The sequence below is a fragment of the Urocitellus parryii genome, chromosome 9 (genome assembly GCF_045843805.1).
Source record: "Urocitellus parryii isolate mUroPar1 chromosome 9, mUroPar1.hap1, whole genome shotgun sequence".
Taxonomy (NCBI): domain Eukaryota; kingdom Metazoa; phylum Chordata; class Mammalia; order Rodentia; family Sciuridae; genus Urocitellus; species Urocitellus parryii.
This window is the reverse complement of record NC_135539.1, coordinates 104,567,040-104,582,849: the sequence shown is the minus strand read 5'-3', so window position 1 is coordinate 104,582,849 and position 15,810 is coordinate 104,567,040. Positions and strand designations below refer to the sequence as shown.

Sequence of the window (15,810 nt, the reverse complement as noted above, 5' to 3'; positions counted from 1 at the left end):
GAACATTATAAGTTGTATAACTTTGGTTTTTGATTATTTAACCCGTCTTGAGTGTTTGATTGCTTGGCTGAGTTGTGATCTTTGCAGTTCAGCTCTTCTCACCTGCCTGATTCACCCAAATAGAGATGGTTAATTTAAAATGAGGGATGAGGTGGGAATCTGCTGGGCTGGTTACCACATGGTCAACTTTTAGACTCCTTTGCCTTCCTTTCAGAGACCTGGATTTGATTGTGGGGTCCGCTGCTTAGGCTGACTGAACTTGTCAGTCAGTGGATGGTTGGTTTGGCTCCCTGTTGTCTTGTGCTCTTTCCATGTAGCATTAACTGATGGGATGTTTGTGCCTCATCTTGGAATCTCCCTTGTCAATCATTGTCAGTTTGATGCATGTATCCTTTGCTTTTCAGGAACTTTCCCGTCAGCATCGTTCTTTCCAAACCCTGGACCAAGAGTGCACTCAGATGAAAGCCAGGCTTACCCAAGAGTTACAGCAAGCCAAGAATACTCTCAATATCCTACAGGCTGAACTGGATAAAGTAGGACACAAACTTATTTCTCTCTTCCTCTTTTCCTTATGCATGTTACTTCTCCGCCACAGTTGACATAAGATGTCTTTATTTTGGGGAGAAGGGGTAACTGGGGATTGAACCCAGGGCACTCAACAACTGAGCCATTTCCCCATCCCTATTTTGTATTTTATTTAGAGACAGAGTCTCACTGAGTTGCTTAGCACCTTGCTTTTGCTGAGGTTGGCTTTGAACCTGTGATCCTCCTGCCTCAGCCTCCTGAGCCACTGGGATTACAGGTGTGCACCATTGCGTCTGGCAACATAAAATATTTTTAAAACCAGTATCTGAAAACATAAAAGTTGTACATATTATTGGGGTACTATGCATGTTTGATACATGTGTACATTGCATATTGTTTAAATCAAGGTAGACATCCTTGTCTCCTTTATCATTTCTATATGGTGAAAACTTGCAAAATCCTTTTAATTTTTTGAAATTATATAGTGCATTATTGTCATCTTAGTCACCCTACTGTGCAATAGCACATCAGTACTTCTTTGATCTTCTGTCACTTAGCACGCACTGATCAACCTCTCCCCGTTCTCCTTTCCCTTCCTCTGCTCTTCCCAGCCTCTGGTAACCACAGCTTTAATCTCAATTTGTGAGAGCAACTGGGTCATATTCCATGTGTGAGTGAAGATTCTTTTAAAGCAAAAATGTTCTATCTTCATTTTCTTTACTCATCAAAGTGGAGAGTGAACAGATCCTTTCTGATGTCCATTTTCTCATCCAGAGAAAGCAGGATGTAGAGTTAGGATTTCAGATCTGAAGGTCAGTAGAGGTTTCTGAGATTCTGCTTGTTCTGGATCATGTGAACAGATGGGAACTGTCCCAAGTAATTTATGCTCTCTGATAGCTAATGTACTGGAGAGTAAAATCAATTGTCTTATTTGAAACTCACTCCAAATGTGATCTCACCTAGGTTTATAACTTTATGTCCCTGGTTTGGAGGTCTCCTCTGAACTTTAGATTTGTAGTATGTGCTTGATGTTCCACCTGGCAGTTGACAGGCATCTCGTGCTTAATGTGTTCATAACAGAACTCAGCTAGTTTTTTTCTTTGTTTTTTTTTTTTTTAAACCTGCTTCTTTCTTAGTCTTCCCCATCCTAATAAAGAGCCATTCCTTTCTCCACATTGCTCAGGCATATTAGAAATTGAAATCCATGCCATCTTCAATTCTTTTTCTTTCACACCTGAACCATTTCTGTTAAAACTGCTGACTTGATTCTTCTTTGTGCGCTCTCTTGCTCTCTCTTTCTCTCTCTCTCTCATATACACACACACACACTTGTGTGCATATCTGTATATGTGGATTTATGTGTATATTTGTATGTGAATGATATAATAGTATATTTAAACTTTTGGTGTAAAAGATACAAAAGCTGCATAGAATGAATGTGAAACTCAATAAATTATTATATGAAATGATCTCTTATAAAGGTTACCTATGTCAGAAGCTAGTCTTATCAGCCACCCTACAAAACTTACATGTGTCTCTATCTCCCTTTTAAGCATAAGCCTGACTTTTTATGTCTATCTTTATACTGTATATTGAATATGACTACTTTCTGTCCCATCTGGTGCTGTAACCTGGCCTAGGTCATCATCCATCTCTGCAGATTCCATATCTGTGGACTTAAATATCAAAAATATAAAATATTTTTTTTTGTGGCACTGGTGTTTGAACCCAGTACACTTTACCACTGAATTATATCCCCAACCCTTTTTACTTTTAATTTCAAAAAAATTTGGAATCAGGTGCTCCCTAAGTTGTTGAGATTGGCCTTGAATTTATGATCCTCCTTCTTCAAGCTGCCCAAGTAGCTGAGATTAGAGATGTGTGTCACCATACCTGGCTCAAAAATATTCTTAGAAAACAAAATTCCAGAACATTTCAAACAGCAAAACATGAATTTGCTGTGCATCAAGTGCTATCCTGAATCCACACAAATGAGGTGGTGTGTAGATGCATCCTGCTGTAGCCTCTACCACATCACAAGTCCTGTTTCTGCAGCATTCATTATTTGAGGGTTGCTTGCCTTGCATATGTTTCACATACTATGTAGTTAATCCTGTGATGTACTGAACCATACATACTTTTATCCTTGTTATTCCTTGAATAATATAGTTTAACACCTATTTATGTACCATTTAGTTTGTATTAGGCACTATAAGCAATTGAAAGATAATTTAAAGTGTATGGGAGTATGTGCATAGGCAAATACTACCATGTTCTATGTGAGGGACTCACTGCTTCTGAGATTTTGGTACCCTTGCTAACACCAAAGGACAATGAGTGTATGGTATTCCAGTCCTTTTCTTATCTTTACTTTTTTCCTGTCTTCTCTGAGTTCTCCAAACTTTACCTCTTTTTTCCATATGTTGCTCACCAAATGATGTCAGAGGCTCTCATAACGGTGTTTTAATTTAGCATTTAGTTGTGACATATATTTGGTTTCCACCAGAATAGTTACCATCAATTCTTACGATCCTTGAAGTTTTTTTTAATGAGAATAATGGATGTTTTTTAATTATAAAAATTACATATTATAATGGTAAAGTAGACAAATAGTATTCTTCCAGAATTTTTCTACATATATGTGGGTACAATTCTGCTTTTTTTTTTTTTAACTTTTTTTTTTTTTTTTTTTTTAGTTATAGGTAGACACAATATCTTTATTTTTATGTGGGGCTGGATTGAACTCAGTGCCTCACATATGCGAGGTGAGCACTCTTCCTCTGCCACAATCCCAGCCTCCAATTCTACTTCTTGAAAATACAAATAAAGGCATAGGGCATGATTTGTGCTCTATCTTATTTTTTCAATTAATATGTCTTGGTCATATTTTATATCAGGACTTGTGGATCTATCTGAATTGTAACATTGGTTATATGGAACTTGAGCAAATAGCTGTATCATTACTTACTTTGCCAATTGATTTTTTTTAACTTTATTCTAATTGTACATGACAGTAGAATGCATTTTGATGCGTCATACATTTTTCTGGTTTTACATGATATGGAAATCACACTGGCAGTGTAATCATATGTATTTCCTTCTGCCTAATGCAAAGTACCTTGAACTTATTTTATTTATTGTGGGGTACTTGGGATTGAACTCAGGGGTACTCTATCACTGAGCCACATCCCCATCCCTATTTTGTATTTTATTTAGAGACAGGGTCTTACTGAGTTGTTTAGTGACTTGCTTTTGCTGAGGCTGGCTTTGAACTCACCATTCTCCTGCCTCCACCTCTAGGGCCGAGGAATGCAGGTGTGAGCCACTGCGCCTGGCTTGAACTTTTTTTTATTTAAGAATGAAATTGTGGTATAAAGGTGTATTAAGAATTGTAATGCAAATAATAATAATAATAATAATAATAATAATAATAATAATAATAGAGCTCATGTAAAAAAAAAAGAGCTAGGGAGGAAAATTACCTCTAGATAGGGAATAGGGGTGGGAGGGAAAGGGAGGGAGACAGGGAAATAGCTAGGATGGTGTAAGGAGATCATCATCATTATACAAAGTACATGTATGAAGATGTGAATTTGGTGTCAACATACCTTATATACAAACAGAGATATGATAAATGGTGGTATAAAGGTGTATTAAGAATTGTATGCGATAATTACTGGGACATGCGCGTTCTGGCCGGAGGGGGGTAAATTTCCCAACTCCAGGAATTTGTGGCGGAGAGGGCAAATAACCGCGGCTCTCCCGGCGCCCCGATGCTCGCACCATGTCGAGGCGCAAGCAGGCGAAACCCCAGCACATCAACTCGGAGGAGGACCAGGGCGAGCAGCCGCGGCCGCAGCCGACTCCAGAGTTCGCAGATGCGGCCCCAGCGGCGCCGGCGGCGGGGGAGCCGGGTGCTTCAATGAACCACATAGGCAGTGGCGATGAAGCAGGTGGGGACAAAGCCACTGCCAAGCGGCTCCGCCAAGAGGACACTCACATCTGTGAGAAATGCTGTGCCGAGTTCTTCAGCCTCTCGGAGTTCTTGGAACATAAGAAAAATTGCACTAAGATTTCGCCTGTCCTCATCATGAACGACGGCGAGGGACCAGTGCCTTCAGAGGACTTCTCCAGAGTGGTGCTGAACCACCCGCCACTCAGCCCCAGCAGTAAGGATGGTCACCAGGGGAGCAGTGGCAGTACCAAGGAGAAGCCGGGCGCCGAGCCTGTCCTGTACTTGAAGGCAGAGGCCGCCCTGCCGCCCTCGCCCCAGGACATAAGCTATTTACCCAAAGGCAAAGTGGCCAACACAAACGTGACTCTGCAGGCACTCCGGGGCACCAAGGTGGCGGTGAACCAGCGCAGCGCCGACGCCCCGCCTGCCCCGGTGCCCAGCGCCCACGGCATCCCGTGGGTCCTGGAGCAGATCCTGTGCCTGCAGCAGCAGCAGCTCCAGCAGCTGCAGCTCACCGAGCAGATCCGCGTGCAGGTGAACATGTGGGCGGCGCACGCCCTGCACTCGGGCGGGACCGACGCCCTGAAGACCCTGGGCAGCCACGTGTCCCAGCAGGTGTCTGCCACGGTGGCTCTGCTCAGCCAGAAGGCCGGAAGCCAAGGCCTGTCTCTGGATGCCTTGAAACAAGCCAAGCTACCTCATGCCAACATCCCTTCCACCGCCGGCTCACTGTCCCCAGGGCTGACCCCCTTTGCCCTGAAGCCAGACGGGTCACGGGTGCTCCCGAATGTCGTGTCTCGGCTCCCGAGCGCTTTGCTACCTCAGGCCCCAGGTTCTGTGCTCTTCCAGAGCCCTTTCTCCGCCATGGCGCTAGACCCATCCAAGAAAGGGAAAGGGAAGCCACCGAACATCTCCGCTGTGGATGTCAAACCCAAAGACGAGGCGGCCCTCTTCAAGCACAAGTGTAAGTACTGTAGCAAGGTTTTTGGGACTGATAGCTCCTTGCAGATCCACCTCCGCTCCCATACTGGAGAGAGACCCTTCGTGTGCTCTGTCTGTGGTCACCGCTTCACCACCAAGGGCAACCTCAAGGTACACTTTCACCGACACCCCCAGGTGAAGGCGAATCCCCAGCTGTTTGCCGAGTTCCAGGACAAAATGGCAGCAGGCAATGGCATCCCCTATGCACTCTCTGTCCCCGTCCCTGTAGATGAATCGAGTCTCTCTTTAGACAGCAAACCTGTCCTTGTAACAGGGACCCCTTGCGTAGGGCTACCTCAAAATCTCTCTCCGGGGACTAACCCCAAGGTCCTCTTGGGTGGCCCGCTGCCCGGCGACCTGCAGCCTGGGCCTTCTCCGGAAAGTGAGGGTGGACCCCCACTATCTGGGGTGGGACCCAACCATAATTCCCCAAGGGTTGGTGGCTTCCAGGGGAGTGGGACCCCCGAGCCAGGGTCAGAGACCCTGAAGTTACAGCAGCTGGTGGAAAACATCGACAAGGCCCCCACCGACCCCAACGAATGTCTCATCTGCCACCGAGTCCTCAGCTGCCAGAGCTCTCTCAAGATGCATTACCGCACCCACACCGGGGAGAGGCCTTTCCAGTGCAAGGTCTGTGGCCGGGCTTTTTCTACCAAAGGCAACTTGAAGACGCATCTTGGGGTTCACCGAGCCAACACATCTGTAAAGACCCAGCATTCGTGCCCCATCTGCCAGAAGAAGTTTACCAACGCGGTCATGTTGCAGCAGCACATCCGGATGCACATGGGTGGCCAGATTCCCAACACGCCTCTGCCGGACAGCCCCTGTGACTTTACGGGTTCTGAGCCCATGATGGTCGGGGAGAGAGGCGGCACAGGTGCCTCCTGCCCCGAGGAGGTCGAGAGCATTGATGTAGATGAAGTAACGTCCCAGGATGCCCCCGCTGGCTCCTCCAAGGTCCCTGCACCTCTTCCCAGCACCCACTTGGCATCACCCACCCTGGGGTTCCCTGCGATGGCTTCCCTAGATGCCCCGGTGAAGGTGGGTCCTGCCCCTGGGGGCCTGCAGCACCAGAGCAGCCGAGACAATGGCTCCGTGGAGAGCGACGGCCTGACCAACGACTCGTCCTCGCTCATGGGCGACCAGGAGTATCAGAGCCGAAGCCCAGATGCCATGGAAACCCTGTCCTTCCAGGCCGTGTCCCCGGCCAATAGCCCAGCAGAAAGCATCAAGTCCAGGTCTCCCGATGCTGGGGGCAAAGCTGAGAGCTCCGAGAACAGCCGCCCCGAGATGGAAGGTCGTAGCAGTCTCCCATCAACGTTTATTCGAGCACAGCCCACCTATGTCAAAGTTGAAGTTCCCGGCACATTTGTAGGACCCTCCACCATGTCCCCAGGCATGACACCTTTGTTAGCGGCCCAGCCACGCCGACAGGCCAAGCAACATGGCTGCACGCGGTGTGGGAAGAACTTCTCATCCGCCAGTGCCCTTCAGATTCACGAACGCACGCACACTGGAGAGAAGCCTTTCGTGTGCAACATATGTGGGCGAGCTTTCACCACCAAAGGCAACCTGAAGGTCCACTACATGACACATGGGGCAAACAGTAACTCAGCTCGCCGCGGGAGGAAGCTGGCCATCGAGAACACCATGGCCCTGTTGGGTACGGATGGAAAGAGAGTCTCCGAAATATTTCCCAAAGAGATCCTGGCACCCTCGGTACGTGTGGACCCTGTCCCTGTCGTGTGGAACCAGTACACCAGCGTGCTCAATGGCGGCCTGGCCGTGAAGAACAACGAGATCTCTGTGATCCAGAGTGGCGGCATTCCCGCCCTGCCCGTCTCCCTGGGGGCCAGCTCTGTGGCCAGCAACGCCACGGTCTCCAAGATGGACTCCCAGTCCGGGGGCAGTGCCGAGGTGGAGAAGCCAGGTGTTGCCGACAGCGTTGCCAAACACCAGTTCCCTCACTTCCTGGAGGAAAACAAGATCGCAGTCAGCTGAGCCCAGGAGCACCTGCCGGCCAGGAGAAGTGCAGATCCTGTGGAATGGACGGGAGCTGGACTGGTTTTTGGTTTTCTTCAAGAACCCATCTCCTCTTTTGTTTATTCTTACTGATATGCAAATGATGTTTACGGTTGTGACCTCAACCTTGGGCAGTCCTACAATCACGATCCGTTGCTATGCTGCTTTGCAAAAAAAGGAAAAATTGAAAAACAAAAATAGGCATACCAAAACAGACTAGAACCTTTTTATTTTTTATTTTTTATTTTTTTCTTTTGGAAAGAAGCGGGTCTTGCAAAGTAGCTTTGTTACTTGCGACAAACTGTATGTATACATAGAAGCTTTGTACAACCTAGAGTGACTTTCCAAAGACTGTTGCCTCTTTCAGGGTGAAACAGTTGGAATTTACTGCACCCTGGTGGAAAAGACAACTACTTAGCCTAATTGGGTGGGTGGGGGGTACACTCTACCTCCAGGGCAACCAAATGTGCATAAGTAAGTGGATGGACACCTTCTGCCCTCTACTTAGGGGCCTGTGTTACATGACCTTCAATCCTGTGCCCATCTTTTTTTTTTTTTTTTTTTAAATTTTTGAATGTACTTTAAAAAAAAAAAACCAAACAAAAAACAAAACAAAAAACCCTAAGGTTGTAGAATGAACAAAATTCCTTCAACCTTAGAATCTTAGGTAGGATGCCCTTTCATGGACTTATTTTAGTCCTTAGGGAGCCAATGTGTGTGTTGCTGCTTATTTAAAGACAGTTCATTTGAAGCCCCAAGAGTGCCAGCTACTCCCCCCATGTCCAGATGCCTTGTCTTCCCAGATACCAGAAGAGGGGGGGTTCTCAGGTGACGTGATGTGGTTCGCCAGTGCCTACTCTAGTGAAGAACTACATTCTCATTCTCAAGGAGAAGCTCATGGAAGGGCGGACTTCTATCACAGGTTCACATTTTCTTCTTCTTCCTCTTTTTTTTTTTTTTTTTTCCAATTTCCCTAGTGCAACTGACGTCAAGTAATAATGAAGATTTTTATTTTTCCTTGAGTTGCATGAAGGCTACGAAGTTGAAACAGGCGAGTCCTGGGTGTGAAAGCTTTAATTTATCTACCTCATTTATTTTTTTATATGTTAGTAGCCATAGTCTTTATTTTCCTATTTTATGACCGCTGAAGTATTCCCAGGCCCTGTCTTAAACCTAAGAGTTGACGTATTGGTGGGAACAGCCAGACATTCACAGTGTCTTTGTGATTCCTTTTTTAAATCCCCTTTTCGTGCATGTGATAATGTAGAGCAGATGCGGAGAGGCTGCTCTAGTGGTTGAATGAGGAAGGAGAAAGAAGGACCCTCTGTTTGGGTGGCCCTTGTTGAAACGTGGATCGAGACTGTTACCCAAAGTTTTGTCTTAGTTATTGCACCTGGCTTTAGGATCCAAAAAAAGAAAAAGAAAAAAAATATATGTTTTTGCCAAGTTGTGCCTTTCCTTCTGGAATTGTAAGTGAACACAGTCATAGCGCCTGTTTACACTGTGACGCGGTATTGTTACGGAGAACACCCCAGTGGCTCTCACTGCTGAGCTCACAGTGCCTAGTGAATGTGTGACCAATGGAGAAACCCCTGTAGGACCTGCTGATGCTGTTTGTCTGTTGCAAAATAAACTTTGAATGTTTTTTTTTCCACTTACAAAAAAAAAAAAAAAAAAAAAAAAAAAAAAAAAGAATTGTATGCAAAAAAAAAAGAACTCATGCATAATTTGGCATGAACATACTTTATATACAGAGTTACGAAAAATTGTGCTGTGAATGGATAATTATGAATGTAATGCACTCCACTATTGTCATGTATGTAAGAAATAAAAAAAAAGAATGAATGATTATTTACAAATAAAAAACATAAAAATAATGCTTTTTCTTTTTCCTCCCCATTGTAGGTCACATCTGTAAAGCAACAATTAGAAAAGAATTTGGAAGAGTTTAAGCAGAGGGTCAGCAAAATGGAGCAGGCTATCCAGGCGAGTCAGATCAAGGAGGATGAGCTGAGGAGAAGCAGTGAGGTAAGTAGGGGCAGAGCTGAGTATTTCTCACCTGCTGTGCAGGATGAGGTACGAGGATTAGAAGAATTTCTGTTCATTTGTCAGTAGTTTATCACAAGTGTATATATTTTTCCTTATTTGCCAGAAGTAAGTATTACAACTGTTTTGTTATATAACTATGACATGGAATATGTGTTTTTTACTTTGCATTACTTGCATGCATCTAGCATTTATAAGAAAATATGATTTGTATTGAGAACACAGACTCAGTTGTTTTTTAGAATCATTCCACCTGGGAGGTAGAAGAAAGAAAAGAAAGGAGTGGATTTTCTGAATGGAAAGAGACAGAACTGTTGACGTAAGCTATTGATTAAATCCCTTTACTAAGGGTTGGCTTTTGAGTTAGGTAATACTAAAAACCTGTAGAAAGTCATATATTTAAATGAAGAAGAAAAGTAATGACAGACAGTGTATAGATTTAAAATTCTTATAAAAATTGAGAAGCTGGAGGTGTAGTGCAGTGGCCGAGCCCTTGCCTAACATATGTGAGGCCTTGGGTTTGATACATAGTACCACCAAAAAAAAAAAAAAAAAAAAAAAAAAAATCATTATCAATTGTATTTTGTTACTCTATCTTCAAAACTAAACACCAATCTTGGTGTTCAGTATGTGCAAACACTGGTAAACATTGTTTTTGGAGATTCCTGTTTATCCTACAGAATGGTGGATAAGGGTCTCTAGGTGGTGGTGTGGATGCCAGGAGTACCCCAGTGTTTCTACTAAGATTTTGTTCATGCATACATGGTTTCTTTCTGAATTTATTTAGTGTCCTAGACTTTATTTAAAGGGCTTAATTAAGAACCATTTAGGAACAGGCAATAGACTGAAACAATTTGAATAGAATCAGTATTGTAACTTCAGAAGGAGGAGTAGCAAAAGTTCAGTGGAGGTTTCTTTCCCCTGGGACATAATAGGAAAGAATATTTTCCTGCTTATTTAAATGTTCTGTGATCAGTTTTAAAGAAAAGAATTCTCTATAAAGCATAGTTCCTTATACAGGTGATGAAAATCTAAGTGTACTTTCCTCCAGGGCTTTGCAGAGTGTGTCACAGTTGTGAAATTAGAACATCTGTCATGGTGAAGAAGTGGTTGTTTCAGCAGGTAGCTATGAAGGGGGAGCACTGCTGGAAAGGTGGGCCTCCCTCCTGCAACCCGAGTAGAAGGAATTTCACATCCAGTGATAGTTTTTCAAATGGAAGTGTTTGTTGCAACAAAACAAATGTTTGCCTTTTGGCCAGTGGGGAGCAACCAACAGATGCTTCTGCTAACATTTCCACAGGCAGACTGGCATCAACTCTTCCCTCTGTGAGCTTCTCTTTCAGCCAGAAACTCTTCTGCAACTCCCCTGGCTTCCTGGAGGAAACATTTTGTAAAAACAATCATCTGGTCAAGAGAGTCCAAACACTTTTCAAGTGGCATGCTAGGCTGAGTCATAGTACTGGGCTGGATGTCATCATGCAGGTGTTTCTGAAGACTTGTGCATCTTTGCAGCGTCTGGCTATCATTTGTAGAGCTATCTCCAATGAACTCCACCCTATCCTCAGTTACATGCATATCTTGTTTCACTTATATTTCACTGATTTCTGTCACATAAGGGTAGTCAGTCATGTGTGGAAAGTACCTAGAACAGGGCCTGGGAATGAATTTAGTGCTCTTCTTAATTGATGTATATGATCACATGTGTCTTTCAAAAATAACATCATGAATTGACAGGGGTCAGCTGGCACTTGTCCTTTGAATTGGGATTGGGATCAGATAAGTGACTTATCAGTAAGAGTGATGGTTGCAGTAGTGCACACCTGTAGTCCAAGTGACTAGCAAGGCTGATGCAGGAGGATTGCATGTTGGAGGCCAGTCTGGGCAATTTAGCAAGCTCCTGTCTCAAATAAAAAAGACCGGGGATATAGTTCAGTTGTAGAGCATCCATGGGCTTAATCCTCGCTACTGCAAAGAAAGAAAAAAAAAAGAAGTGGTGGTAGGACTGGGGCTATAAATGGTGGTGTCTTTGGAGGGAGCGAGATCTGAATTTGCATTGCTTTTCTGCCACTTACATTCTCTGTAACCTTGAGATGGTGACTTAGCCTTTCTGAGGGACAAATAATACCTTTCCCTTTTCAAGGCTATATTCATGATTAAATTAAATATTGTACATAAAATCCTTGGCTCCATGCCCAGCACAAAAATGCTCAGTAAATTATTGTAACCCACCTGCTCATTGCTTTAGTCTTCACATCTATTAGGACCATTTTGATGTTAACATTGTTTGCTGTCACCTATAGGCACAGAAGGTCATGACCAGGGGACAGTGCATTTGAGGTTTTTCATATTTAAAACTTTGCCTGTTCTATTATACTACCACTCTGGGTGTCTTTCCATATCTAATTATAAGTAAGTACAAACAAGTTTAGCATGCTTATAGGTTTTGGATGCTGAAACAATGTGACAGTTGTACTGAAATTTTCCTTGTTCGTATTTAGTAAACTAATATGCTGCTCACAATGAGAAATTATCAGTGCTGGAAACGTGATTTAATGGCCCAACCAAGGGTAAAGTTAACATTTAGTATCAAAGTGAGTGGAGGGTTTAGATGGGCTGCTTATCTGGAATCCAGTGCCAGCCCCCATTGCATTGGGGTTTGGCAATAAAATCCCATCATTTGACAGGCAAGATGAGGGAACACTTGCTTGGGGACCTTTCCAAACATAGGGATCTGTATTATACTAGATACTCTAAGGAGCTCAGTCTGGCAGGCAAGAATGATGAGGTGGAAGGGGAAAAGCGCATCTTCTGCTTTCATCTCATAGTCACATAGAGACTTCACCCTGGCAGGGGACATATTAAGCTATATTCAGGGATGGGATCATGAAACACCGAACACTAGCTGAAATTTGTTTTGTCTGGCCCTAGGAAGTGATGCTTCCCTTGCTGCTCCTAAACCAAAGTTGATCTGGGTGGAATTGCTTGCTAAGCTCTAATGCTGGCTCCTGCTTATAGGGATTTTTGTCGTGTTTTTCCTGAGTAGTGCCCAATTTTGCAAATCATGTGAGGATGCACAAGGTGCCTAGGAGAATATATCCTTGTACGCTTAGCTCATTGTTGGTAATGAGCTACCCAATCAAGTCTTAAGTGGCTGTAGCCTCGAAGAAAACTAATTGCTGATGGATGTCAGCCTGCACATCCATTTTCAGATGTTCGTTTTCTAAATTCTGGCCTTTTAAAATTCTTGGGTTGGTTATAGCTGGGGCATTATAAGCCTGCTGGGTCCCAGGGTTGGCTGAACATTTTTTCATTAGAAACAAATATTTACGAAGCTAGTGCCAGAATAGAGAAAGACACTCTAAATCTTTCCATTGAGCTTACTATTCACTTAAATGTCTCCAGTTATGGTCAGAGAAGAATGGAGATCAACAGACACATACTATAAATTACCCCCCTGCCTTGCTGGTCCCTTCCCTCCCTTTTCTCCTTTTTCTTACCTTCCTTCCTGTTGGGATGTCTTCTCAGCTTTGTCAGTCTCCCAAAGATTAGATGTGATTGATTTGATCAATTTTTTAGGGTAAGAATATTTTCTAGGCTGTAAAATAAAAGTGGTAAGTTAACCCAGGTAGTTATGTTCTAGTTAGTCTTAATGTTGACCTTATTTGCCATTGATCATGATCTTGCAAATTAAACTTTGGAAAGAAAAAATAATAATAACACTCCATTACACTTGTCAGAGCGGTTCCATCTGTGATCTCATTGACTGGGAGATTTTATTGAGCCTGAAGAACAAACAAGGGATTACATTTTCTGTGGTTTAATGATGCTAACTTAAATCAATAACATTGTTTCACCTTCATGATCTTTCTTTGCAAAATTTAATACTGACTGGTGTGAGTTAGCCTCTGTCTAGAGTTCACTGGACAATCAGCCCTTTAGTTCTGATTGATATCTTAATTTGACAGAGTGTCAGTTTTGCCATGGAAGAAAGGCAGGATTAGGATGTGGGAGACAGGAGTATAATACCGACAACAGGTTCTGTCTCATTTTAATGATGAAATGAATGTATATACATGAACAGAGCAGCTGCCAGCAAGTTTTCAAGTACTTTCTACTAGCCAGATTCTCCCTCTTCTTGAATTTGGCTTTGCTGCATCAGTACCCATCTGCTGGTAGTAACCAGACTGATAATTGAAGGCAGTCTTCCAACACAGCTTTGCCAGGGCCATCTGTTTTCAAACGGTGCTGTAGGATTTTGGAGGATGGGTCTTAATTGTTTCTTTAAGATTCAGAAATTTCCCCCTGCTTCTCAGAAAGGTATTTTTGAAAGGCAGTTTTTTAAAACATTAGCCTTTTTCCTCACTCAAAAGATGTGAGGCACTTGGTTCTGTCAGTTTTTAATGATATCTGCTAATTCCATGTGGTCCAGAGTGTGGTACATAATATAGGTTGAGATACTTATGAGCATAAAAAAACTATGATAAGTTTCAAGTAGGTATGGAGTATTCATAATGTTTATTATATGAGTCCTATGTGGTTAAGGAGTAATCATGCTTTCATTTGGCATGTAAATATTGCTTAGTTTTTAAGATCAGAGGTCTCCTGAGATAATGGGTTGGAACTGTATATGTATGCATCTCTGCTACCTTATTGCACACAGATGCATGGGTACTTATTTACTCAAACACCCAATGAATCTGTTTCATGTGAGAGCTCAAATTCTCCTATATGGAATTAATTATTCGTCTTCTCCCCAACCTTTGCTTTTTCACCCACACTCAATGTCTCTTTGGTATTTGGCACGTTCTGGTGGGTATTCAGTGATTATTATTATTATTTATATTTGTTCTTCTCATAATTACATCCCAGCATCTTGAACATTGTACATTTTCTTGATGAAAATGTTTCTTGAAGGTAATTTTACTCATAAAGACATTCCCCAACAATGAACCTTTAGATGATATTATAATGAGAAGTAAAAATTTATCACGTGAATAATTTGTTTTAGGAATGCATCAACTCTTTGCAAAGATATATTTGATAAGAACTTGGAACCTTTGTCCTTGAGGATCTTATAAATAGATTTTTCCATGTAAGCTAACTCTTTAGCAGTCATAAGCACAACAAGAAATTGCAAAGAGATAAATTTTTTTTTTTTTAAAGAGAGAGAATTTATTTATTTATTTAGTTTTTGGTAGACACAACATCTTTGTTTGTATGTGGTGTTGAGGATCGAATGCGGGCTGCACGCATGCCAGGCAAGCATGCTACCACTTGAGCCACATCCCTAGCCCGATACATGTTTTTTTGAAGGAAAAAGATTATCATCTGCTTTGGCTTTGATTTCAATTCATGACATTATTTGATTCAAGGAAAAATGTCTATCTTCATGAGGTACTCGAAGGGAGAGATATACAGACAGTTCTGCTAAGGACCCTTATGAAGGCAGAAGTCATGACTTGTTTGAGCATTTGTTTTGATTGTAATCAACTTAATGTGTATTTTAGGAAATGAAAAAGGAAAATGGTCTCCTTAAGAGCCAGTCTGAGCAAAGGGCCAGAGAAGTCTGCCACCTGGAGGAAGAACTCAGGAAAGTCAAAGAGAGTTTAAATCAGAGCCAGAATTTTGCAGAAGAAATGAGAGGTGAGTAAACTTAGTGTTTTAGTTAGTTCTCTAAGTTATTACCCCAGTGAAGGAAGATGGATGACTTTAACATATTAGAGAAACTGAATTTTACCATATATTCACCCCAAAAGATCCTGTAGTTGATGTGGAAAAAGTATTCTCTCTTCCACTTTTTAATTTTCAAGAGAAAGAGTTGTATTTTTAAAAATGAATGTATTGAGACCTTGAAGGCAAGGTTTTTACCACTTTGAAACCAGAGGGTAAATATTTTCCACACGAAGCTCAGTTGTCAGTGCCGTCTCTCGTCCCAGTGTTTTCTTTTTGTCCAAAGTGTGTTTGCCCATTACCTCCATTTCCCTCAGAATGAAAAAACTCTTGTGTTTAGTGTATGTTTTTCAAACCCTGTAATGACTATTTGCATTTTTTTAATTTAAAAAAATTTTTTTAATATTTACTTTTTTTAGTTGTCCATGGACCTTTTATTTATTTATTTATACGTGGTGCTGAGAATGGAACCCAGTGCCTTGCACATGCTAGGCATGTGCTGTACCACTGAGCTACAACCTCAGCCCTGACCATTGCAATTTGAATAACCTATTTGACTGAATGATTTTATTTCCTGACTTTAAAGTCAAGGAATTATCTATTTACAGCAA

General features: G+C 42.5%; 2 protein-coding genes across 5 annotated transcripts in view; both read left to right on the top strand.

Moving 5' to 3' along the window:
* The window catches only part of Cenpf (centromere protein F), a 55,867-nt gene that overhangs the window by 20,630 nt on the left and 19,427 nt on the right, over positions 1-15,810 (top strand). Inside the window, exons 8-10 of the mRNA XM_077802828.1 lie at positions 405-533; positions 9,389-9,511; positions 15,037-15,172. Of these exons, the coding sequence (XP_077658954.1) occupies positions 405-533; positions 9,389-9,511; positions 15,037-15,172 (388 nt within the window). The remainder of the gene's footprint in view (positions 1-404; positions 534-9,388; positions 9,512-15,036; positions 15,173-15,810) is intronic.
* LOC144256934 (sal-like protein 4) lies at positions 4,310-7,462 on the top strand. Of its 4 annotated transcripts, none has more exons than XM_077802812.1 (2): positions 4,310-4,439; positions 6,759-7,462. In XM_077802812.1, the coding sequence occupies exons 1-2, from the start codon at positions 4,310-4,312 to the stop codon at positions 7,460-7,462; spliced, it is 834 nt and encodes a 277-aa protein (XP_077658938.1). The 4 variants fall into 4 exon arrangements, with proteins under 4 accessions (XP_077658938.1, XP_077658937.1, XP_077658936.1 ...); XM_077802811.1 differs by having other exon boundaries at positions 4,310-5,425; positions 6,752-7,462; XM_077802810.1 differs by having other exon boundaries at positions 4,310-5,444.

Bases quoted from the DNA above. Each gene is read 5' to 3' on its own strand.
- LOC144256934 (XM_077802809.1), top strand. From the start codon at position 4,310: ATGTCGAGGCGCAAGCAGGCGAAACCCCAGCACATCAACTCGGAGGAG.